At 46.4% G+C, this 25841-nt stretch overlaps 1 protein-coding gene and 1 non-coding gene across 2 annotated transcripts in view; both read right to left on the bottom strand.

The window, feature by feature from the left end:
* OTOG (otogelin) overlaps positions 1-25841 on the bottom strand; it is a 133401-nt gene that overhangs the window by 41965 nt on the left and 65595 nt on the right. Inside the window, exons 29-35 of the mRNA XM_038765354.1 lie at positions 25298-25414; positions 24944-25100; positions 22788-22814; positions 21103-21270; positions 15528-15806; positions 5472-5589; positions 731-810 (exon numbers count right to left, since the gene is read on the bottom strand). Of these exons, the coding sequence (XP_038621282.1) occupies positions 731-810; positions 5472-5589; positions 15528-15806; positions 21103-21270; positions 22788-22814; positions 24944-25100; positions 25298-25414 (946 nt within the window). The remainder of the gene's footprint in view (positions 1-730; positions 811-5471; positions 5590-15527; positions 15807-21102; positions 21271-22787; positions 22815-24943; positions 25101-25297; positions 25415-25841) is intronic.
* On the bottom strand, positions 16829-16967 carry LOC119944193. Its single transcript, XR_005455694.1, has one exon. It is a non-coding gene; the product is annotated as a small nucleolar RNA SNORA7 (small nucleolar RNA).

Raw genomic sequence — 25841 nt, 5'->3', positions numbered from 1 at the left:
GGTGGGTTGGGTTTGAATCTGTTTGATTGGGTCTTTGAGCCACATCTGCCTCACTCCCCATCTCACCTGCCCCTTTCACCCACTCTGTGCTAGGACTATGCAATTCTAGGGTTTACAATCATTTCATCGTCGACTGTGTCAGGGGATTGGGTTGAGGGGGAGGAGAGCAGATTATTGTTGTATTGCACTCTCTCAAGGGCTTAGTACAGTGCTCTGCACTCGGTAAGCACTCAAGAAATATGATTGAATGCAGTGCTTTGCACATAGTAAGCGCTTAATAAATGCCATTAAAAAAAACTTAAGGAGTGACTAGGGACCCTGTGTGAAGCCTGGGCCTTTCCTGACCCCAAGACTTTACATAAATTCTGTCTTAACACTTCCAGGCATTCCATTTGCTTCTCTGTGTACCTGACCTCCTTTCTGCTGAGCTCCATGTGGGTCATGGACTGTGTCCAACCTGATTCTTTTGCATCTAACCCAGTTGCTACGGCAGTGCTGAGCACATATAAGCACTTAAAAAAAAAACCCCACAATTAGTCTCATTATTAATAAATGCTTAACAGGCTTTGTTTGCTGCTGTTTTCCTCCGCACACACGTCAGGCAATTCAGAGGAATTTAGTATTCTCTGTCTTGGAAGGGAAGGGTGACATTGAGGGGAGAGTTTGAGGAGAATCTGGGCTGATTTCGGGGCGCACGATGAGGGCATCAAGGGAAGATTTTCTTACGTACAGTCTTCCAGATACACGCATCTCTGAGTGATTTCATCCAGGACCATATGGTCAAGACACACAGGGACACAGCCTTCCACTCTGAAAATCAAAGGAAACCCTCATTGAACAGGTGAGTGGGATTGTCTGAGTATGGAGGAAATGAGGGTCAGGGGATCAGAGAGCTGGGTACGCATTTTTTTTAATGGTATTTGTTAAGCGCTTAACTATGTGCCAGGCACTGTACTAAGCGCTGGGTTGGATACAAGCAAATCAGGTTGGACACAGTCCCTGTCTCACGTGGGGCTCACAGTCTCAATCCCCATTTTACAGATGAGGTAACAGGCACAGAGAAGTAAAGTGACTTGCTGAAGGTCACACAGCAGACAAGTGGAGGAGCCAGGATTAGAACCCATGACCTTCTGACTCCCAGGCTCATGCTCTATCCCCTACAAGACTCTATTATAAACTCATTTCTGAATTCTGTGTTCTCTACCCTTTTGTGGCTTAGTGGAAAGAACACGGGCTTGGGAGTCAGACAACATGGGTTCTAATCCCACCTCTGCCACTTGTCAGCTGAATGACTGGGCAAGTCACTTAGATTCTCTGCCCCTCAGTTACCTCATCTGTAAAATGGGGATTAAGACTGTGAGCCCCACGTGGGACAACCTGATTACCTAGTATGTACCCCAGTGCTTAGAACTGGCGTGACACATAGTAAGTGCTTAACAAATGCCATCATCATTATTATCATCATTATTACAAGCACTGACATAATATGACATAAAGATCCACTATCCTAATCCTCCTCGATCTATCAGCTGCCTTTGACACTGTCGACCATCCCCTTCTCCTCATCACGTTACCCAATCTTGGCTTCACAGACTTTGTCCTCTCCTGGTTCTCCTCTTATCTCTCTGGCTGTTCATTCTCAGTTCCCTTTGCGGGCTCCTCCTCCCCCTTCCCCTCCCATCCCCTAATTGTAGGGGTTCCTCAAGGGTCAGTTCCTGGTGCCCTTCTGTTCTCCATCTATAACCCCTGGAGAACTCATTCACTCTCACAGCTTCAACTATCATCTCTATGCAGATGACACCCAAATCTACATCTCCTCCCCTGTTCTCTCTCCCTCCCTCCAGGCTCGTATCTCCTCCAGCCTTCAGGACATCTCCACCTGGATGTCCGCCTCCCACCTAAAACTCAACATGTCTAAGGCTGAGCTCCTTATCTTCCCTCCCAAACCCTGTCCTCTCCCTGACTTTCCCATCACTGTACATGGCACTACCATCCTTCCCATCTCACAAGCCTGCATCCTTGGTGTCACCCTGACTCTGCTGTCATTCACCCCACACATCCAATCCATCACCAAAACCTGCCGGTCTCACCTAACAACATCACCAAGATCCACCCTTGCCTCTCCATCCAAACCACTACCTTGTTGGTACAATCTCTCATCCTATCCCAACTGGATTACTGCATCAGCCTCCTTTCTGATCTCCCATCCTCCTGTCTCTCCCTGCTTCAGTCTATACTTCACTCTGCTGCCCAAATTATCTTTCTACAGAAATGCTCTGGGTATGTCGCCCCTCCTCCTCAAAAATCTCCAGTGGTTGCCTATCAACCTTCGATTGAAGCAAAAACTCCTTACTATTGCCTTCAAAGCTCTCCATCACCTTGCCCCTCCTACCTCAAATCCTTTCTCTCTTAAAAGCCCAGACTGTGCACTCAGTTCCTTTGCTGCTAACCTCCTCACTGTGCCTTGTTCTCACTTGTCTTGCTGTCGACCCCTGACCCACATCCTACCTCTGACCTGGAATGCCCTCCCTCCACACATCCACCAAACCAGCTCTCTTCCTCCCTTCAAAGCCCTACTCAGAGCTCACCTCCTCCAGGAGGCCTTCCCAGACTGAGCCCCCCTTTTCCTCTGCTCCTCCTCCCCTCCCCATGGCCCTGACTCCCTCCCTCTGTTCTACCCTCTTCCCCACCCCACAGCACTTGTGTATATTTGTACATATTTATTATTCTATTTATTTTATTAATAATGTGTATATATCTATAATTCTATTTATCTATTTTGATGCTATTGATGCCTACTTGTTTTGCCTTGTTGTCTGTATCCCCCTTCTAGACTGTGAGCCCATTGTTGGGTAGAGATTATCTCCATCTGTTGCCGAATTTTACTTTCCAAGTGCTTAGTATCGTGCTCTGCGCACAGTAAGCACTTAATAAATACGATTGAATGATTGATTGAATGAATGAATGAATGAATGAATGAATGAATCCACATTCTTCCCGGAGTCTAAATCTACTCGTTGGGACTCATCTGGGAATTTAGGGAGGAGCATTAACTCTCTCTGCCCACTAGGGGGTACCATGACAGATTGGCGCATTTTATTAAGAATAATAATAATAATAGTATTTATTAAGTGCTTACTATGTGCTATGCACTATTCTAAGCGCTGGGGTAGATAAAAGGTAATCAGATTGTCCTACGTGGGGCTCACAGTCTTAATCCCTATTTTACAGATGAGGGAACTGAGGCCCAGAGAAGTTAAGTGATTTGCCCAAAGTCACACAGCTGATGAGTGGCAGAGTCAGAATTAGAACCCATGACCTCTGACTCCCAAGCCCGTGCTCTTTCCACTAAGCCACGTTGCATCTCTATTAATTAATTAATTCATTCAATCAATCGTGTTTGCGCTACGACATGTTAATCAGGCGAAATCCTTCAAGATGATCGATAAAAGAGTAGTTCATATAGTAGTTCCTGATGGATTGTCTGAGTATTTTAAATTACGAAGTCACCGGATCTTGTGGTCGGGGGTGATGTAGGGGAAGAGGAGGCAGGACTTTCCATGATCACGCTCCTCCCCCTCCTGCAGGGGGGGTTAATAATAATAATATTATTATTGTTATTATATATAATATATGATTATATTATTATTATTATTATTATGAGCCCGCTGTTGGGTAGGGACTGTCTCTATGTGTTGCCAACTTGTACTTCCCAAGCGCTTAGTACAGTGCTCTGCACACAGTAAGCGCTCAATAAATACGATTGATTGATTGATTGATTGATTGATTACGGTATTTGTTAAGTACTTACTACGTGCCTAGCCCTGTTCTAATAGCTGGTGTAGATACAAGGTAATCAGATTGTCCCACATGGGGATCACAGTCTTAATCCCCATTTTCCAGATGAGGTAACTAAGGCACAGAGAAGTGAAGTGACTTGCCCAAGGTCACAGAGCAGACAAGGGGCAGAGCCGGGATTAGAACCCACATCATCTGATTCCCAAGCCCATCCTTTTGCCACTAGGCCGTGCTGCTTCTCTATTCATTCATTTATTCATTCAATGAATCATATTTATTGTACGCTTACTGTGTGCAGAGCACTGTACGAAGCACTTGGGAAAGTGTAATATAACAAAAAACAGTGTCATTCCCTGCCCACAATGAACTTACAGTCTAGAGGGGGAGCTGGGCTCCCACCCTTCTGGAGGGGGACTCTGGGTGGCCTCAGTTGGTCAGTCAATCGTATTTGTTGAGCACTTACTTTGTGCAGAGAAGTGTAGTAAGCACGTGGGAGCACACAATATAATGGCATAACAGACATGTGTCTGCCGACAGCAAGTTTATAGACTAGAGGGGAGCCTCATTCCACTGCCCCCGCCGTGAGGGTCAGCCCTGGAGAAGGGGTGGGAACCAGGCTCACCAACACCCTACTATGAGACCTCTTTCTTGGGACCCTTCCATGGGAGCTGACCTCCTCGGATAGGGCAAGGGAAGAGGCCACCCAGGCCCTTTCTGCAGAGCTGACACTCAGAGAAGCAGAATGGCCTAGTGGTAAGATCACGGGCTTGGGAATCACAGGATGTGGGTTCTAATCCCAGTTCCACCACTTGTCTGCTGTGACCTTGGGCAAATCACTTCTCTGTGCCTCAGTTACCTTACCTGGAAAATGGGGATTAAGATTGTGAGCCCCACTTGGGACAACCTGATTACCCTTATCTACCCCAGCACTTACAGCAGTGCTTGGCACGTAGTAAGTGCTTAACAAATATCATAATCATTATTATTATTATTATTGATAAACCCCCCTGCAGGAGGGGGAGGAGTGGGATCATGGAAAAGGAGGATTAAGACTGTGAGTGGGACAACCTGATTACCTTGTACCCATCCCAGAGCTTAAAACAGTGCTTGGCACATAGTAAGTGCTTAACAAATACAATAATTATTATTATAACAGTGGGGGCAGTGGGAAGAGTCCCTCCTAGACTCTTCCTCCAGAGCTGACTCCCATGACAGGGGCCTCTTGCTCAGGGTTTCCTCTGCTGAGGATGCATGTGGATTGTGGGGGCATTAAGCAGATCGGGGTGGGCACCAGGCTGGCATCAGATTACACCATATGATGGACAGATGTCAATCACAGGAGATATAGTTCCTTGCTCAGGATCGTAATTCGACCCCTTCATCTAGGGGCTTTTAGATCTGGTAGGGCACCCAGACACATTTGGAATCCAATCAGATGCCTTTTATGTAAATCGTACCCCATCACCTCCCCGTTACAGGTGCATTGGTGAATGATGGACATGCATCATTCAAGGGCCAATGTCAAATTTTCTTCCAGGGAATGAAACTAAGCACATGAGGGGCATAGCTGACGGGCATGCACTGTATGTAGACGGGTCATTTTCAGGCTCAGAGGCCCGCTTCTGGGCGCGCCAGTGTTTGTGATGAGCTCCAGCTCAGGGGGAGGGGCTCACTTAGGAACTTCCTGGCAGTCGTCTCCTTCGGGGTCCCTGCAGGTTCTGAAACAAGGGCTCGTGCAGGAGTCATAGTGCCACTCGCAGGAAGACGGGGCTGGAGCCGGAAACTCGGCATCTGAAAAACAAGCCAGGAGTGGAGTAGGCATTGGCAGAACAGCCCAGTGTGCCAGGCATCAGCCATTGCCAACGGTCCCGAGGGATAATAATGATAATGGTATTTCAATCAATCAATCAATCAATCGTATTTATTGAGCGCTTACTATGTGCAGAGCACTGTACTAAGCGCTTGGGAAGTACAAATTGGCAACATATAGAGACAGTCCCTACCCAACAGTGGGCTCACAGTCTAAAAGGGGGAGACAGAGAACAAAACCAAACATACTAACAAAGTAAAATAAATAGAATAGATATGTACAAGTAAAATAAATAGAGTAATAAATATGTACAAACATATATACCTATATACAGGTGCTGTGGGGAAGGGAAGGAGGTAAGATGAAGGGGATGGAGAGGGGGACGAGGGGGAGAGGAAGGAAGGGGCTCAGTCTGGGAAGGCCTCTTGGAGGAGGTGAGCTCTCAGCAGGGCCTTGAAGGGAGGAAGAGAGCTAGCTTGGCGGATGGGCAGAGGGAGGGCATTCCAGGCCCGGGGGATGACATGGGCCGGGGGTCGATGGCGGGAAGGCGAGAACGAGGTACGGTGAGGAGATTAGCGGCGGAGGAGCGGAGGGTGCGGGCTGGGCTGGAGAAGGAGAGAAGGGAGGTGAGGTAGGAGGGGGCGAGGTGATGGAGAGCCTTGAAGCTCAGGGTGAGGAGTTATTTGTTATAATATAACAAATATAATATAATAAAATAACTTATTTGTTAAGTGCTTACTATGTGTCAAGCACTGCTCTAAGGATTGGGATAGATACAAGCTAATCAATTTGGACACAGTCCCTGTCCCATATGGGACTCACAGTCTTAATCCCCATTTTATAGATGAGGTAACTGAGGCACAGAGCAGTTAAGTAATTTGCCCAAGTTTACACAACAGGTAAGTGGTAGAACCGTGATTAGAACCCACGTCCTTCTGACTCCCGGGCCCGTGCTCTAGCCACTAGGCCATGTTGGTTCTCGGGAGTACACCAGTTCTACCAGAAGGCAAGGGGGGACTACATTCCTGACCAGCCCTGTGTTAAGAGAATTTATAGGAGAACCTGCCTTCCTGGACTTGTGCCTGATCTGCACACAGTAAGTTCTCAATAAATACGATTGGATGAATGAATGAACTGCTTCTTTCAAAATTGCAACGAGTCCTGTCCAGGCAGATGTGTTCTTTTGTTTTGTTTTAATGATATTTGTTAAGCACTTACTATGTTCTAAGCGCTGGGGTAGACACGAGTTAATTAGGCCGGACACAGTCCCCATCCCGCATGGGGCCCACAGTGTAAGTAGGAGGGAGAACAGTACTGAATCCCCATTTTGCAGCTGAGGGTACCGAGGCAAAAAGAAGTCAAGTGACTTGCCCAAGGTCACACAGAAAGCAATTGGCAGAGCTGGGATTACAACCTAGGTCTTTCTGACTCCCGTACCTGTGCTTTTTCCACTAGGCCATGCTGCTTCTGGATGAATTCATTCATTCATTCAATCGTATTTATTGAGTGCTTACTGTGTGCAGAGCACTGTACTAAGCGCTTGGGAAGTACAAGTTGGCAACATATAGAGACGGTCCCTACCCAACAGCGGACTCACAGTCTAGAAGCGGGAGACAGACAACAAAACAAAAGATATTAACAAACTAAACTAAATAGAATAAATATGTACAAGTACAATATAGTAATAAATATGTTCAAACATATATATATGCAGGTGTTGTGGGGAGGGGAAGGAGGTAAGGCGGGGGGGTTGGGAAGGGGAAAATTTGGAGAAGGCGGGCATCGATCCCATTACCTCCCAAATGCTAAGCAAGCGCTCTACCATTTGAGCTAAGGAGGTAAGGCTGGGGGGAGGGGGGTTGGGAGAGGGAAAATTTGGAGAATGCAGGCATCGATCCCGCTACCTCTCACATGCTAAGCGAGAGCTCTACCATTTCAACTAATTCCCCTCCCTAATGCTTCCTAATGAATGATGAATGAATGAATGCTAAATGAATGATGGATGCTTCCTAACGTCCCAAAATCATACTGTCCCAAACCTGGAGTGAAAACCCATGTTGTGGAAGAAGTGGGGGTGTGGCGTATGATTACCGGTCCCCAGATTCTGCCCTCCCTAAGCAAGGGACGGGGGCAGAGACCACCTCTCACTTTTCCCTCTAGACTGTAAGCTTGTTGTGGGCAGGGACTGTGTCTGCTATGTTGTTATGTATGCTCTCCCAAGCACTTAGCAGTACAGTGCCCTGTACACAGTAAGCACTCAATAAGTGATGATTTATTGATTGAAGGAGAGACTGGTAAGTCATGAGAGGACGTGTTGAACTCTTCCTGTTTCCTACAAGCCTCAGGTCCAGAGGTATCCTATCCATAGGCTCCATTCTCCCAGGGAATTCCTTAAAATCATCCTCCCCTCCCTCTAAAGGGAAGAGCCTCATTGTCCTGATATGCCTGGGTCAGGGGAAAAGGGGAGAGTGATGGGCAGGGCAAGACCACCTCCATGTTTTACTGCTTAAATAATAATAATAATAATAATAATAATAATAATAATAATAATAATAATGGCATTTATTATGCACTTACTATGTGCAAAGCACTGTTCTAAATGCTGGGGAGGTTACAAGGTGATCAGGTTGTCCTGCGGGGGGCTCACAGTCCTAACCCCCATTTTACAGATGAGGTAACTGAGGCCCAGAGAAGTCAAGTGACTTGCCCAAAGTCACACAGCTGACAATTGGCGGAGCCGGGATTTGAACCCATGACCACTGACTCCAAAGCACATGCTCTTTCCACTGAGCCATGCTGCTTCTCTAAAAGAAAATATTGTTACATAAATATTAAATTTATAAATATTAAGTATTAAATAAATATTAAATAAATAATTAATTCAATCTAATTAAACGATTCAATAATTAAATGAATAATTCATTTAATGAAAATTAAATATATAAATATTAATATGGCTGTATAAAATATTAAAATAAAAATGATATCAGGGACTGTCGACAACTGGATTGTCCTGCTAGACAGTAAGTTCCTTGAGGGCAGGAATCATGCCTTCCTACTCTACTGTGCATGCCTATGCTCTTGGTAATAATATTAATAATAATGATGGCATTTATTAAGCGCTTACTATGAGCAAAGCACTGTTCTAAGCGCTGGGGGGGATACAAGGTGATCAGGTTGTCCCACGTGGGGCTCACAAACTTAATCCCCATTTTCTGGATGAGGGAACTGAGGCCCAGAGAATTGAAATGACTCCACACACAGTAAGCACTCAAAAAATACTATTTTTGATTCATGGATTCTCCTGAAATGTGGGCAGGCAGGCAGGGGTGCGTTTGGCTGAGTGGATAGAGCCCAGGCCTGGGAGTCAGAAGGACCTGGGTTCTAATCCCGGCTCCGCCACTTGTCGGTTGCATGACCTTGAGCAAGTCACTTCACTTCTCTGGGCCTCATTTGCCTCATCTGTAAAATGGAGGTCAAAGTGTGAGTCCCATGTGGGAAAGGGACTATGTCCAACCCGATTAATTTGTATCTACCCCAGTGCTTATAACAGTACTTGGCACACAGTAAGTGCTTAACTAGTATGATAATTATTATTATTATTATTATTAAGGGCAGCTGCCATAAATGAGCTGGACTTGCTCCTAATTCTGAAAGGCAGAAGTCAACCGTGGAGCAGCTGGGCTTCCCTGACCAAATCTTAGCACTATTTTGGGACTCAGCGTCACCAGGAATATGTTATCAACCAAGTGGAATGTACTGCCCATCTGGGACCTATTTTTGATGCCTGAAATTTTGGCGACTCTTGCCTTGTTTCTGTTTGGCTCCTCCACTCTCCCCCACCCCAGTATCAGGATCTGGACTGGCAATTGGAGCAGTGAGGTGGAGGGGTTAGCCATTGGGGGGGGCGAGGAACACAGAATTGGAGTTACACACTCCACTTCCCCTACCCCTGGAATGCAAATCATTAATCATCCCCAAGATTCAGGGTTCTGGAATAAATCATTGCCACTACTACTATGTTGCCAAGTTGCACTTCCCAAGTGCTTAGTACAGTGTTCTGCACACAGTATGCGCTCAATAAATATGATTGAATGAATGAATGAATTTCAACTTCTGGGTTCTCTATCCTTTCACATAAAGAAACTCGGTAACTAGAGCCCTCGGGATTTTTCTTTTCTGGCCAAAAAAACTCCCGCAAAACACCACCTGGGGAGGTGGAAGTTTCGCCCTGCCTTGAAATGGGATGGAGGAGATGGACTATGAAGGGCCTTGTATATCCTTGGATAGATCCTGAGTCTCTGTGCCCTGAGCACCAAGCTGCTGGGCCATCCACCCTCTACTCAGGAAAGACACTGAGCACGGCCTGGTGAATAGAGCGCTGGGAGTCAGAAAGAGCTGGGTTCTAATCCCTTCTCTGCCACTTGTCTGCTTGAGCAAGTCACTTCACTTCTCTGGGCCTCTGTCCCCTCATTTGTAAAAGGGGATTAAGGCTGTGAGCCCCATGGAGGGCATGGATTGGATCGGCATGGATTGGATCCAACCTGATTCATTCATTCATTCAATCGTATTTATTGAGCGCTTACTGTGTGCAGAGCACTGGACTAAGAACTTGGGAAGTACAAGTTGGCAACATATAGAGATGGTCCCTACCCAACAATGGGCTCACAGTCTAGGAGGGGGAGACAGACAACAAAACAAAACATGACAGGGGTCATCAGAACAAATAGAATTAAAACTAAATGCACATCATTAACAAAATTAGTAGAATAGCCAATATGTACAAGTAAAATAGAGTAATAAATCTGTACAAACATATATACAGGTGCTGTGGGGAGGGGAAGGAGGTAGGGCGGGGGGGATGGGGAGGAGGAGAAGAAATCTTGTAACTACCCCAGAGCTTAATACAGTGTCTGGCACATAGTAAGCACTTAATGATTACCAAAAAAACCCAAAACAAAACAAAAACTACAGTCCTAGGATAAAGGGTGTCTGGGCTTGACTGCTCCACTGAGCTTTGCCCTTACTCATATTGGGGGTGGGGGAGTGGGTTCTGGATCGGGGCCTTCGGATTAGGCTCCCAACCACAATGGACTAGACTGTAGCTAGTCCTCTAGACTGGAAGCTCACTGTGGGCAGGGAATGGGTCTGTTCTAGTGTTCTATTGTACTCTCCCAAGCACTTAGTACAGTACTTCACAGCACACAGTAAGCGCTCAATAAATACCATCGACTGACTGTTGATGGTCCTTCCCGGGGCTGGGGGTAGTGCAAGGACTGATCCCCTCCACTCTCTCATCACTCTGTCCCAGGCTCCTGGAGACCGCTGACCCCCTGCAGAGTTTCTTAGCTAATATGCAAGGCATCCACCCCAGTCAGCAGGAAATCCAATCCCCTCTGCCTCCCAGCTCCAAAGTTGGTGTAACTTCTCCATTAACTTAAACAAATGTTGCCTTATCCTTAGCCCATGTAATTACCCCAGCAGCAGCAGCAGGCTGTGAAAGAACCCCAGACAGAAGGGGTGGAGGAAACGCCTAAACTTTCTAGGCCTGGCATGCCCCTTCTTATAATAATAATGGCATATTACTGCGTGGCTCAGTGGAAAGAGCACGGGCTTTGGAGTCAGAGGTCATGGGTTCAAATCCCGGCTCCGCCAACTGTCAGCTGTGTGACTTACCCAAAGAAGTCACTTAACTTCTCTGAGCCTCAGTTCCCTCAACTGTAAAATGGGGATTAAGACTGTGAACCCCCCCGTGGGACAACCTGATCACCTTGTAACCACCCCAGCGCTTAGAACAGTGCTTTGCACATAGTAAATGCTTAATAAATGCCATTATTATTATTATTATTATTATTATTATGGTATTTGTTAAGCACTTACTGTGTGCCAGGCACTATACTAAGCGCTGATGTGGATACAAACAAATTGTGTTGGACACAGTCCCTGTCCTACAAGGGGCTCACAGTCTTAATCCCATTTTACAGATAAGGAAACTGAGGCCCAGAGAAGTCAAGTGACTTCATTCATTCATTGATTCATTCATTCAATCATATTTATTGAGCACTTACTGTGTGCAGAGCACTGTACTAAGCGCTTGGGAAGTACAAGTTAGCAACATATAGACGCGGTCCCTACCCAACAGAGGGCTCACAGTCTAGAAGGGGGAAACAGACAACAAAACAAAACATATTAACAAAATAAAATTAATAGAACAGTAAGTATGTACAAGTTAGAGTAATAAATATGTACAAACATATATACAGTTGCTGTGGGGAGGGGAAGGAGGTAAGGCAGTGGGGATGGGGAGGGGACTTGCCCAAGGTCACACAGCAGACAAGTGGTGGAGTTAAGATTAGAACCCATGACCTCATGATTCCCAGGCCCGTGCTCTATCCACTTTGCCATGCTGCTTATATGGTGCTGCAACTCAAGCTCCCTGGATCAATTGATTAACCATATTTATTGAGCATTTACTGTGTGCAGAATACTGTACTAAGTGCTTGGGAGAGTTCAGTATAACAGAGTTATTATATCTCCCCCTCGTCCCCCTCTCCATCCCCCCGTCTTACCTCCTTCCCTTCCCCACAGCACCTGTATATATGTATATATGGTTTTACATATTTATTACTCTATTTATTTATTTATTTATTTATTTTACTTGTACATTTCTATCCTACTTATTTTATTTTGTTGGTATGTTTGGTTCTGTTCTCTGTCTCCCCCTTTTAGACTGTGAGCCCACTGTTGGGTAGGGACTGTCTCTATGTGATGCCAATTTGTACTTCCCAAGCGCTTAGTACAGTGCTCTGCACATAGTAAGCGCTCAATAAATACGATTGATTGATTGATTGATTGATTATAACAGAGTTGGTTGATACAATCCCTACCCACAATGAGCTGAGTGTCTAGAGCTAACTAAGATTAACTGTTTCCATTTTCACATCATAAGTGAGATTTCTTAGGAAGCCTGAACTTCCTGCATGGGAAGAACCCAAAAGAGGGAAAGACGGAGAGATGGAGGTAGAGGATCCCTGGGGATGCACAAGCTGGCTGGGTTCTTCATTCATTCAATCGTATTTATTCAATCATATTTATTGAGCTCTTACTGTGTGCAAAGCACTGTACTAAGTGCTTGGGAGAGTTCACTATAACAGTAAACAGACACATTCCCTGCCCACAGTGAGCTTACAGTCTACAGCAGCGTGGCTCAGTGGAAAGAGCCCGGGCTTTGGAGTCAGAGTTCGTGGGTTCAAATCCAGGCTCTGCCAATTGTCAGCTGTGTGACTTTGGGCCAGTCACTTAATTTCTCTGTGCCTCAGGTACCTCATCTGTAAAATGAGGATGAAGACTGTGAGCCCCCCATGGGACAACCTGATCACCTTGTAACCTCCCCAGCACTTAGAACAGTGCTTTGCACATAGTAAGCGCTTAATAAATGCCATCATTATTATTATTATTATTATTATTAGAGGACGGACCTGTCTCCGTCCTCCACTGGCACTCAGAAGTGGATTCTGACATGGGTCAGGGACCCCGAAGCCCCCAGCTGTAAGCAGGATGCCCACCGGCCTGAGAGCTCTGCCACAAAAGACCCCATCGGGATGAAGCAGGCATTTGGCCAGGAGAAGCATCGTCAATTTACCCTGAGCTTGGGCTATGCCCGGGGGTTACTGCATTTTCCCCCGGTCTCTAACACACGGGCAAGGAAGCTGGTAGCTATAATCTCAGCAAGTGGTTCCCAGGGTACAGTAAGCAGAGCCCCGGCCACCCGGAGTGGTTGTTCAGCAAATGCTTGTGGGCATGTAGGGGCTGTGAGCCCATTATTGGGTAGGGATTGTCTCTATCTGTTGCCGAATTGCACTTTCCAAGCAGCTTAGTACAGGGCTCTGAGCACAGAAAGCGCTCAATAAATACGATTGAATGAATGAATGACCCCTTTTTCCTCTCCTCCTCCCCATCTCCCCCGCCCTACCTCCTTCCCCTCCCCACAGCACCTGTATATATATTTGTACAGATTTATTACTCTATTATTTTTATTTACTATTTATTTTGTTAATGATGTGCATATAGCTTTAATTCTATTTCTTCTGACAATTTTGACACCTGTCTACATGTTTTATTTTCTGTCTCCCCCTTCTAGAATGTGAGTCCGTTGTTGGGTAGGGACCGTCTCTATATGTTACTGACTTGTACTTCCCAAGTGCTTAGTACAGTGCTCTGCACACAGTAAACGCTCAATAAATACGATTGAATAAATGAATGAATAAATACGACTGACTGAATGAATGAATGAATTTGGGCAGGGAACTTATCTACCAACCCTGTTGTTTCGTACTTTCCCAATTGCTTAGTACAGTGCTCTGCACAGAGTAAGTGTTCAATAAATGCCATTGATTGATTGATTTGGGAGGGGAAGAAAGGTGGGTCCAGATCCCCCCCTCCCCACACACTTCAGGCACCTCAGTGAACCACCCTCTTCTCCTTCATTCATTCATTCATTCAATAGTATTTATTGAGCGCTTACTGTGTGCAGAGCTCTGTACTAAGCGCTTGAGAAGTACAAGTCGGAAACATATAGAGACGGTCCCTACCCAGCAACGGGCTCACAGTCTAGAAGGGGAAGACAGACAACAAAACAAAACATGTAGACAGGTGTTAAAATCATCAGAATAAATAGAATTAAAGCTAAATGCACATCATTAACAAAATAAATAGAATAGTAAATATATACAAGATGTATGTATTCTCAAGCTGGGATTGTTTCGGGGAGGATGGGATGGAGGGAAAGAGGGAAGGGGGAAAGGGAAAGGGTCTGGGGTGTTTTCTAATGGTATTTATTAAGCACTTACCTTGTGCTAGGCACTGTACTAAGAGCTGGGGTAGATGCAAGATAATCGGGTTGGACACAGTCCTCATCCCACCTAGGGCTCTCAGTCTCAATCCACATTTTACAGGAGAGGTAACTGAGCTCCAGAGAAGTTCATTCATTCATTCACTCAATCATATTTATTGAGTGCCTATTGTGTGCAAAGCACTGTACTAAGCACTTGGGAGAATACAATATAACAATAAACGGACACATTCCCCGCTCACAGTGAGCTTGCAGTTTAGAGGGGGAGAAGTGACTTGCCCAGAGTCACATGCAGACAAGTGGCGGAGCCGAGATTGGAACCCAAGGTCCTCTGACTCTCAGGCCTGGGCTCTATCCAATTGGCCATACTGCTGTTCTGATGGGGAGAGGGGGGAGTCTGGTCCCCCCTGCATCTTTAGGGCCAATCTTCTATTTTGCAATCTGTACCTCTCCTCCCTCACTGCCCTCAACTGGGGCCATGGGTGTGCTTGACCCAGGGCATCCTCTCACCCCTGACAATAATAATAATAATTGTGGTATTTGTTAAGTACTTATGATGTGCAAGGCACCGTCCGAAGCACTGGAATAGAAAGCAGCTAATCATGTTGGACAGAGTCCCCATCCCACATAGGGCTCACGGCCTTAATCCCCATTTTACAGATGAGATGAATGAGGCACAGAGAAGTGAAGTGACTTGCTTAAGGTCATGCAGTAGACATGCGGCAGAGCCAGGATTAGAACCCATGTCCTCTGGTTTCCAGGCCTGCGCTCTTTCCACTAGGCTACACTGCTTCCTGTTTCACATTTCTTAAATGCAACTGTGGACTCCATCACACTCTCCCTGTCTGGGGAGCTGGATCCTGACCAACCCAAGATAAGACTCTCCAGTGATCTTTCTATGACACTGGACCTTCAGTCGTATTTATTGAGCACTTACTGTGTTCAAAGCACCGTACTAAGCATAGGGTCTTTCTGTTTCTTCCCCAGGACACCTAGGATCCTAGCCCTCCATTCCCGGGATGGGGGGAGGTGGGGAGGGGAAAGGAGGAGCGAGAAGAGGGCACTCACCCACAAGCTTAAAAAGAGTGGACAGGCGGAACTCCTCCGAGTGATGATATTTCTTCAAGGAGACTGCGGTGACTGAGATGTGGATGAAGTAGCCCGGCTTGGCAGAGGACTCGAAGGAGCTGTAGCCCATGACCCAAGTGTTCTTGTGGACGGTGAATGTGGACCGGTTCTGGAATGTGTCGGTGGCCTCCCACCTGGAGAGGGCCAGGGAGCCATTGTGGGCCAGTTGGAGAAAGTAATTGGGTCGGTCCGCTGTTTCGAACGACACCAGGCTCTGATCTGGAAAGAACCAAAATAATAATAATAATAATGGCATTTATTAAGCACTTACTATGTACAAAGCACTGTTCTAAGTGCTGGGGAGGTTACAAGGTGATCAGGTTGTCCCATGGGGGCTCACATTCTTAATCCCCATTTTACAGATGAGGTAACTGAGGCACAGAGAAGTGAAGTGACTTGCCCAAAGTCACACATCTAACAATTGGCAGAGCTGGGATTTGAACCCATGACCTCTGACTCCAAAGCCCCTGCTCTTTCCCCAGAACCACGCTGCTAAAACCCAGCAGAAGTTCAGGACAGCCTTGTGAGAGCCTGACAAATGCACTCACTTCTAAATAGTAATAATAATAATGATAATGATAACTATGGTATTTGTTAAGCACTTAGTATGATTCTGACACAGTACTAAGAGTTGGGGTGGATACAAGCAAATGGGTTTGCGCACAGTCCCTGACCAGCATGGGGCTCACATTCTTAATCCCTGTTTTACAGATGAGGTAACTGAGACACTGAGAAGTGAAGTGACTTACGCAAGGCCACACGGCAGACAAGTGGAGGATCCGGGATTAGAACCCATGACCTTCTGACCTATGCTCCGTCCACTGTGTAAAATGTGAAGATGGTGCACTTGCATTCAGGAAAGATTGAGTTACAGCTTTTCACCCTATGTTATGCCACACGTATTTGTACTTCTGTCAAGGGAAGCAGCAAGGCTTGGGAGTCAGAAGGATCTGGCTCTGCCACTTGTTTGCTGGGTGTCCTTGGGCAAGTCACTTAACTTTTCTGGGCTTCAGTTGTCTTGTCTTGTCTTACACTGTTGCATCGTCTGTGACCTATAGCAAGTCCATGGATGCAGCTCTCCCAGGATGTCCCATCTCCATCTGCAATCATTCTGGCAGTGTATCCCGAGAGTTTTCTTGGTAAAAATAGGGACATTTACCAGGGTCTTCTTCCGCCCAGTAAACTTGAGTCTCTACGCGACTCTCTCCCGTGACGCTGCTGCCCAGCACAGGTGAGTTTTGACTTGTAGCAGATTGCCTTCCACTCGCTAGCCACTGCCCAAGCTAGGAATGGAATGGGTAGGCCTCTGCTTGACTCTCCCACCCATAGCTGAGACTGGTAGAGTACTGGAAACTCTCCAGGTGCGGTCCTGGGGTGGTAGTGGGGGGAGGGCTTCAGTTACCTCATCTGTTAAATGGGGATTAAGACTGTGAGCCAATGACTTAGTGGAAAGAGCACAAGTTTGGCAGTCAGAGGTCGTGGGTTCTAATCCCAACTCCATCACTTGTCTGCTGTGTGGCCTTGGGCATGTCACTTAACTTTTCTGTGCCTTAGTTCCCTTATCTGTAAAATAGGGATTAAGACTGTAAACGCCACATGGAACAACCTGATTACCTAGTATCTACCCCAACGTTTAGAACAGTGCTTGGCACATAGTAAGCGCTTAACAAAAACCATTATTAATTATTATTCTACTTTCACAACATCTCTAGAATGCACCCCTTCCTCTCCAGCCAAACTGCTAGCATGCTGATCCAAGGATTTATCATAATCCATCTTGACTACTGCATCAGCCTCCCTGCTGATCTCCCTGCCTCCTGTTTCTCAACCTCTTCAATCCATATTTCACCCTGCTGTCCAGATTATTTTCCTAAAATAACATTCAGCCCACACCTCCCCATTCCTCAGTGGTTGCCCATCCATCTCTATATGAAACAGAACCTCTACCATTGGCTTTAAACTAAAACCTGCCAGTCTCATCTTCACAACATCACCAAGATCCACCCTTTCCTCTCCATCAAAACCGCTACCTTGTTAGTATAATCACTCATCATATCCTGACTGGTTTACTGCATCAGCCTCCTTTCTGATCTCCCAACCTCCTGTCTCTCCCCACTACAGTCTGTACTTCACTCTGCTGCCTCAATTATCTTTCTACAGAAACGTTCTAGGCATGTAACCCCCCTCCTCAAAAATCTCCAGTGGTTGCCTATCGACCTTTGTATCAAGCAAAAACTCCTCACTATTGGCTTCAAAGCTGTCCATCACCTTGCCCCCTCCTACCTCACCTCCCTTTTCTCCTTCTCCAGCCCAGTCCACACATTCTGCTCCTTTGCTGCTAACCTCCTCACTGTGCTTCGTTCTCACTTGTCCGGCCGTCGACCCCTGCCCTCCCTCCTCCCATCCGCCAAACTAGCACACTTCCCCCCTTCAAAGCCCCAATGAAAGCTCACCTTCTCCAGGAGGCCTTCCCAGACTAAGCCCCCCTTTTCCTCTGCTCCTCCTCCCCGCCTCATCACCCCAACTCCCTCCCTCTGCTCCCTGCCCCACAGTACTTGGGTTTATTTGTACATATTTATTATTCTATTGATTTTATTAATGATTTATTTTATTATATATCTATAATTTTATTTATTTATATTGATGCTATTGATGCCTGTCTACTTATTTTGTCTGTCTCCCCCCTTCTAGATTGTGAGCCCGTTGTTGGGTAGGGACCGTCTATATGTTGCCAACTTGTACTTCCCAAGCGCTTAGTACAGTGCTCTGCACACAGTAAGCGCTCAATAAATACGATTGAATGAATGAATGCTCTGAACACAGTAAGTGCTCAATAAATACGATTGAATGAATGAATTTAAGATAGTCAATCAGCTTTCCCACTCCTACCTTACTTCACCGATCTCATCATCATCAATAGTGTTTTTGAGTGTTTACTATGTGCAGAGCACTATGCTAAGTGTTTGGGAGAGTACAATGCAAGAGAATTAGGAAACACAGTCCCTGCCCACAATAGCTCAGAGCCTAGTGTAGCAGTTATCTCCTGCTACAACTCAACCCACGCACTTCACTGTGCTATTCACTGTGCTTTGGATTCAGTGCTTCTCCCTGCCTAAACCCTTGCCCACATTCTCCCTCTGGTCCGGAACTCTCTCCCATTCCAAATCCAGCAGACCCCATCTCTTTCTCCCCTTCTTCAAAGCCTTACTAAAATCACATCTCCTCCAAGAGGTCTTCCCTGACTAAGCTCTCACTTCCCCTTTCTCACCTCACCACCAGCCCCACAGCACACTAGACATTTTTCCCTATCTTTAATTTCTTTAGTGTCTGTTTCACCCTTTAGCTTCTAACCTTGAGAAAATTGAGGCCCAGAGTGGTTAAGTGACTTGCCCAAGGTCACACTGCAGGCCTGTGGCAAAGCTGGAAGAAGAGCCCAGATCTCCTGACTTCCAGCCCCATACTCTTTTCTCAAGGCATGCTGCCTCCCCAACAGACACAAATCACTTCACCATGGGTTCTGTCCTGTTGAGGTCCTAGGAGATGAGGTCATAACAGCAGCTGCAAGAAAGCTGCCGGATGCAGGTGCAAGACACTGCACTTAATCAACCAATCAATCAATCCTATTTACTGAGTGCTTATTGTGGGCAGAGCCCTGTCCTCAGCACGTGGGAGAGTTCAATACAATAGAGTTGGTAGACATATTCCCCACACACAAAGTGCTTAACTCAACTGTTAATCAATCAATCAATTGTATTTATTGAGCACTTACTGTGTGCAGAGCACTGTACTGTGTCATCATCATCATCATCAATCGTATTTATTGAGTGTTTACTATGTGCAGAGCACTGTACTAAGCGCTTGGGAAGTATAAATTGGCAACATATAGAGACAGTCCCTACCCAACAGTGGGCTCACAGTCTAAAAGGGGGCGACAGAGAACAAAACCAAACATACTAACAAAATAAAATAAATAGGATAGATATGTACAAGTAAAATAAATAAATAAATAAATAGAGTAATAAATATGTACAAACATATATACATATACACAGGTGCTATGGGGAAGGGAAGGAGGTAAGATGGGGGGATGGAGAGGGGGGCGAGGGGGAAAGGAAGAAATAATAATGATAGCATTTATTAAGCACTTACTGTGTGCAAAGCACTGTTCTAAGTGCTGGGGAGGTTACAAGGTGATCAGGTTGTCCCACTGGGGGCTCACAGTCTTAATCCCCATTTTACAGATGAGGTAACTAAGGCACAGAGAAGTTAAGTAACTTGCCCAAGGCCACACAGCCGACAATTGGGGGAGTTGAGATTTGAACCCATGACCCCTGACTCTAAAGCCCAGGCTCTTTCCATTGAGCCACGCTGCTTCTCACAGTGTCTAAGGAGAAGCAGCCAATAATGTACAAAGCCTGAGTCTGATCCCATACAGAGAAGCAGTGTGACCTAGTGTATAGAGCACAGGCCTGGGAGTAAGAAGGTTCTGGGTTCCAATCCTGGCTCCACCATTTATCTACTGTAGGACCTTGGGCAAGTCACTTCACTTCTGCCTCAGTTACCTCATCTGTAAAGGGGGATTAAAGCTGTGAGACCCATGTGGGTCACAGACTGTGTCCAACCTGATTAGCTTGTCTCTACCCAGTGTTTAGTACAGTGTCTGGCACATAGTAAGCACTTAACAAATACCTTAAAAAAAGTCCCTGGGATCCCAGTCCCCTGGTGTCACCCTGCCCATCCTGCTTATGTTGACTCACCCTTCTGTCCCTTGCAGAGTGTGGGTCAGTGGTATTTAATGCTGATGATCATGGTATTTGTTAAGTGCTTACTATGTGCGGAGCACTGTTCTAAGCACTGGTAATAATTATGCTATTTGTTAATCATTTACTATGTGCCAGTCACTGTTCTAAGTGCTGGTGTAGATACAAGATAATCGTGTTGGCCACAGTCCCTGTCCCACCTAGGGCTCACAGTCTTAATCAGTGTGGCTCAAAGGAAAGAGCATGGGCTTTGGAGTAAGAAGTCATGGATTCAAATCCTGGCTCCGCCACTTGTCAGCTGTGTGACTTTGGGCAAGTCACTTAACTTCTCAGTTACCTCATCTGTAAAATGGGGATTAAAACTGTGAGCCCCCTGTGGGACAACCTGATCATCTTGTAACCTCCCCAGCACTTAGAACAATGCTTTGCACATAGTAAGTGCTTAATAAATGCCATTATATAATAATAATAATAATAATAATAATCCCCAGTTTACAGTCCTCTAGACCATAAGCTCATTCTAGGCAGGGAATGTGTCTGTTTATTTAGCACTTAGAACAGTGCTTGGCACATAGTAAACACTTAAAAAATACCATCATTATCATTATTATTATTATTACACTGTACTCTCCCAAGCACTTAGTATAGTGTTCTGCACACAGTAAGCACTCAGTGAATATGACTGAATGAAGCAGTGTCCCTGGGGAAAATGTTCTCCATCCCAGACCAGCTTCCTTGGGTCAAGAGAGCCTTACCATGTGTCCTGGACTTGTACATCCCAGCGGTCAGTCTGAAGCTCACTGTGTCCCCTGGAACAAGGTCTTCTCTCCGGGCTGGGAACACGGGGCCACCTGATCTCCTGGCTGCCATCAAGATGCCTCCTTCCAAGTAACTGACCAGCTGATAGGGACCCTTCCCCAGGCCTGGAGAGAAGCTGCTGTTACTGGCTCTGCCTCAGCCACCCCAGCCCCTCGAGGGGAAGGGGAAGAGAACACAGCAACAGAGCAACGCTCCATTCAGAAGGAGTTTGGTAGAGAGGAGTCAAACTTGAGCGACTCTGGAGTTGCGGAGGAGGATGGGCAGCTCACTGGTCAGCTGAAGGCCACGAGGATGGTGGGTGGAACCCTCCTGCTCAAACCTTGGCTAGCTTTAAAGGGGGTGACGTGTGTTTTGAAGTGCAGCCGAGGCAATCGATGGTATTGATTGATCACTTACTACCGTGTGCAGGGCACTGTACTAAGTGCTTGGAAGAGTACAATACAACAGACTTGTTCCCTGCCCATAAGGAGCTTAGACAGGCATTAAAATAAATTAGGGACAGGTACGTAACTGCTGTGGAGCTGAGCGTAGGATGAATTTGCAGATCCAAATGCATAGGCAACACCAAAAGGAGAGGGAGTAAGGGAAATGAGAGCTTAGTAATTACTAAGTGCTTAACAAATGCCACAATTATTATTATGATCATTAATTATTAATATCATTATTAGATCTTAGTCAGGAAAGATCTCTTGGAAGAGACGTGATATGTACGTATCTGTAATTTATGTGTTTATATTAATGTGTGTCTCTCCCTCTAGACTTTAAGCTCACTGTGGGCAGGGAACATGTCTACCAATTCTGTTATATTATACTCTCCAAGTGTTCAGTACAACGCTCTGCACAGAGTAACTGTTCAATAAATACAATTGATAGATTGGTGGACTGCCGTATGAAAGGGGAGGGAGTTCCAGGCCAGAGGGAGGACGTAGGCAAGGGGTTGGTGGCGAGATCAAGGTACAGCGAAAAGGTTGGCATTGAAGGAGTAAAGTGTCTGCGCTGGGTTGGAGTAAGTAAAATAACCAATCAGTAACTGGAGCTATGTAAACAAACCAGCCATTAAAATAAAGTGCTGACCAGAGCCCCAGATTGGTTACATTCACCCAGTCTTAGCACTTAGAACTGTGCTTGGCACATAGTAAACACTTAACAAATACCATCATTATTATCATTATTATTACACTATACTCTCCCAAGCACTTAGTATAGTGTTCTGCGCTATACTTGCCGCAGGCCTGCTCTTTTAAATAACAACAATAATAACTACGGTATCCGTTAAGTGCTATGTGCCACACACTGCACTAAGCACTGGGGAAGATACAAGATAATGAGGTTGGACAGGGTCTGCTCCTTCACTTACCCTAGCTATAGGCAGGGAACGTGACTGCTAATTCTGTTGTACTGGCTCTCCCAAGAGCTTAGTACAGTGCTCTGCACATCTAAGCGCTATGATGGATTGATTGATTGCCCTCTCCTAGAGCCGCTCCTCCTTCCCACACCTCCCTCCTGCTAACATCGCCAGTTTTAGGAGTCAGTTTCGGAAGCCAGCCGTCGTGGTTGGGGCGGTCAATGGCACCTAAGCTGTGGTAGCAGCAGCCGGCTTAGGCGAGGCGGGCTGACTTACCTCTGTTAAAGTATTCGCAGTCGTAAGCTGAAACAGAAAGAGAACACACATCTCCTGAGAACTGGGGAATCTCAACACAAACGGGGTTCCTAGAAGCCTGAAATCCTGCGCAACCAGGCTCTGGGCCCTGGCCCCAGGCGTCCGGGACTCGGCCTGACCCTTCCCTCATCAAGCGCTTAGTACAGTGCTCTGCACACAGTAGGCGCTCAATAAATACTATTGATTGATCAAGGCCTAGAGCAGGCCCAGGTTGGCCACTGGGCTGCCTTGCCAGGGTTGCCTCGCGCCCTCTAGTGGGCATAGTTGAGTGGTACAGCAAGTCCTTCTGGGGTCTCTCTCTAATAATTAATAATAATAATAATAAATAATAATAATGGCATTTGTTAAGCGCCTACTATGTGCCAAGCACTGTTCTAAGCGCTGGGATAGGTACAAGGTGATCAGGTTGTCCCACGTGGGGCTCACACTCTTGGCGTGGTTCCGTGGAAAGAGCACAGGCTTGGGAGTCAGAGGTCATGGGTTCGAATTCCAGCTCCACCACTTGTCAGCTGTGTGACCTTGGGCAAGTCACTTAACTTCTCTGTGCCTCAGTTACCTCATCTGGAAAATGGGGATTAAGACTGTGAGCCCCAAGTGGGACAACCTGATCAACTTGTATCCCCCCGAGCGCTTAGAACAGTGCTTTGCACATAGTAAGCGCTTAATAAATACCACCACCATTATTATTATTATTATTATTATTATTATTATTATTATTATTATTATTAATCCCCATTTTACAGATTAGGTAACTGATGCCCAGAGAAGTTAAGTGGAAGAGAAATTAACTTAAGTGAAGTTAAGTGAGGCCCGGAGAAGTAGCGTGGCTCAGTGGAAAGAGCCCAGGCTTTGGAGTCAGAGGTCATGGGTTCAAATCCCGACTCCCCCACTTGTCAACTGTGTGACTTTGGGCAAGCCACTTAACTTCTCTGCACCTCAGTTATCTCATCTGTTAAATTGGGATGAAGACTGTGAGCCCCCCGTGGGACAACTTTATCACCGTGTAACCTCCCCAGCGCTTAGAACAGTGCTTTGCACATAGTAAGCACTTAATAAATGCTATTAAAAAAGTGACTTGCCCAAAGTTACACAGCTTACAAGTGGTGGATCCAGGATTAGAACCCATGACCTCTGACTCCCAAGCCCTTGTTCTTTCTGCTAAATCACCCTGCTTCTCTACCTCTCCTGAAACTACTGGTCTTTTGGGGTAGAGGGGCAAGAGGGTATGCTCTGTCCCACAGCTGCCCCACAACCCACCCAGGCATGATGATGGTATTTGTTTAGAGCTTACTATGTGTCAAGCACTGTGCTAAGCACTGAGGTAGATACAGTTAATCAGATTGGTCCCTGTCCCGCATGGTGCTCACAGTCTTAATCACCATTTGATGAGGAAACTGAGGCACAGAGAAGTTAAGACATGCCCAAGTTCGCACAGCAGACAAGTGACAGAGACTGGATTAGAACCCAGGTCCTTCTGACTCAAAGGGGCATGCTCTATGCATTACGCCAGGCATCAGGCATCCAGCACTTAGAACGGTGCTTGGCACATAGTAAGTGCTTAACAAATACCAAAATAATTATTATCATTCCAATCTTCCCAGGGCAGACTGGGACATGGACTGTGTCCAACCTGGTTAACTTGCATCTATCCCACTGCTCTCTGTAGTGCCTGGAACATAGTAAGCACTTAACATATACCATTTAAATTTTAAAAAGTGTGGGGAGGGAAGGGGAACAGCAGTGGGGCATAGTGGATACAAGCATTGGCCTGGGAGTTAGAACGTCATGGGTTCTAATCCCAGCTCCACCATATGACTGCTGTGTGACCTTGGGCAAGGCACTTCACTTCTCTGGGCCTCAGTTACCTCAATGGTAAAATGGGGATAAAGACCGTGAGCTCCATGTGGGACAAGGACTGTGCCCAACTCGATTTGCTTGTATCCCCCCGGCACTTAGTACAGTGTCTGGAACATAGTAAACGCTTAACAAATACCATAATTATTATTGTTGTTATTATTAGGAGTTATCTGGCCCGGGGAACTCACCAGAAAAGCTAGTGCTGAGCCCCTCTAGGTGGGCTCCCCTCCCCCACAACTGCTCAGCCTGCAGACACTTACGGCAGATTCTGGGGGAGCGCCAATCCACGGAGACGCCGTGCTGACAGCACTGGTGCGCGTAGGCCGAAATGCTTGTACAGAAACATTCGCAGTCTCCCCCTCGGTTACAACCACATGTGTCTGTCAAGCAATTTGAATAAAACCAGGTGACATCGACCTGAAGGACATAAACACGACCGTGACGGGAAATCACCAAACCAGCCTCTGCGACGTCAACCTCGTCTCAGGCCAGCAGCCTGGGGGCCCCCGGAGTGGGGGCTGTCTCGGCCTGGGTCTGTTGGCGGGGCCTTCCGGAGTCCAGAGGGGACTCAGGTCACCCCCTTCTCTGTTTTAGTCCCTGCTGGCTGTACTCACCATGGAGTGGCAAGTCTCAAACACATCGCTGAGCAGAAGGCCACACTCCTTCTTGGCGAATGGCTCCCGGAGTGGGTTCAGGCCACAGGGGTCCCGGGTGTCAGAGCTGTCCATGCACTAGGGAGAGACACAACCCTATGGACCCTCCCTGTTGCCCTTTCCCTGAGATTATTCATAATTACATTGCCTAAAAGTGCTTTCTTGGCACCAAGCCTGTGATAATAATAACTGTGGTATTTGTTGGGCACGTACTATGTGCCCAAGCATTGCGTTAAACACTGGGGTGGATACAAGATAATCAGGTCCCGCATGAAACAGGATGGCCTAGTGGAAAGAGCACTAGCCTGGGAGTAAGAGGACCTGGGTTCTAATCTTGGCTCTGCCCCTTGTCTGCTGTGTCACCTTGGGCAAATCAGTTAACTTCTCTGTGTTTCAGTTTCCTCATCTTTTGCTCTTCCCAAGCGCTTCATACAGTGCTCTGCACACAGTAAGTGCTCAATAAATACGATTGAATGAATGAATGAATGAGAGGTCGAGGTGGATT

The sequence above is a fragment of the Tachyglossus aculeatus genome, chromosome 22, assembly GCF_015852505.1.
Source record: "Tachyglossus aculeatus isolate mTacAcu1 chromosome 22, mTacAcu1.pri, whole genome shotgun sequence".
Taxonomy (NCBI): domain Eukaryota; kingdom Metazoa; phylum Chordata; class Mammalia; order Monotremata; family Tachyglossidae; genus Tachyglossus; species Tachyglossus aculeatus.
Note: the sequence above shows the minus strand (reverse complement) of the source record. Positions and strands in the feature narration are given on the sequence as shown.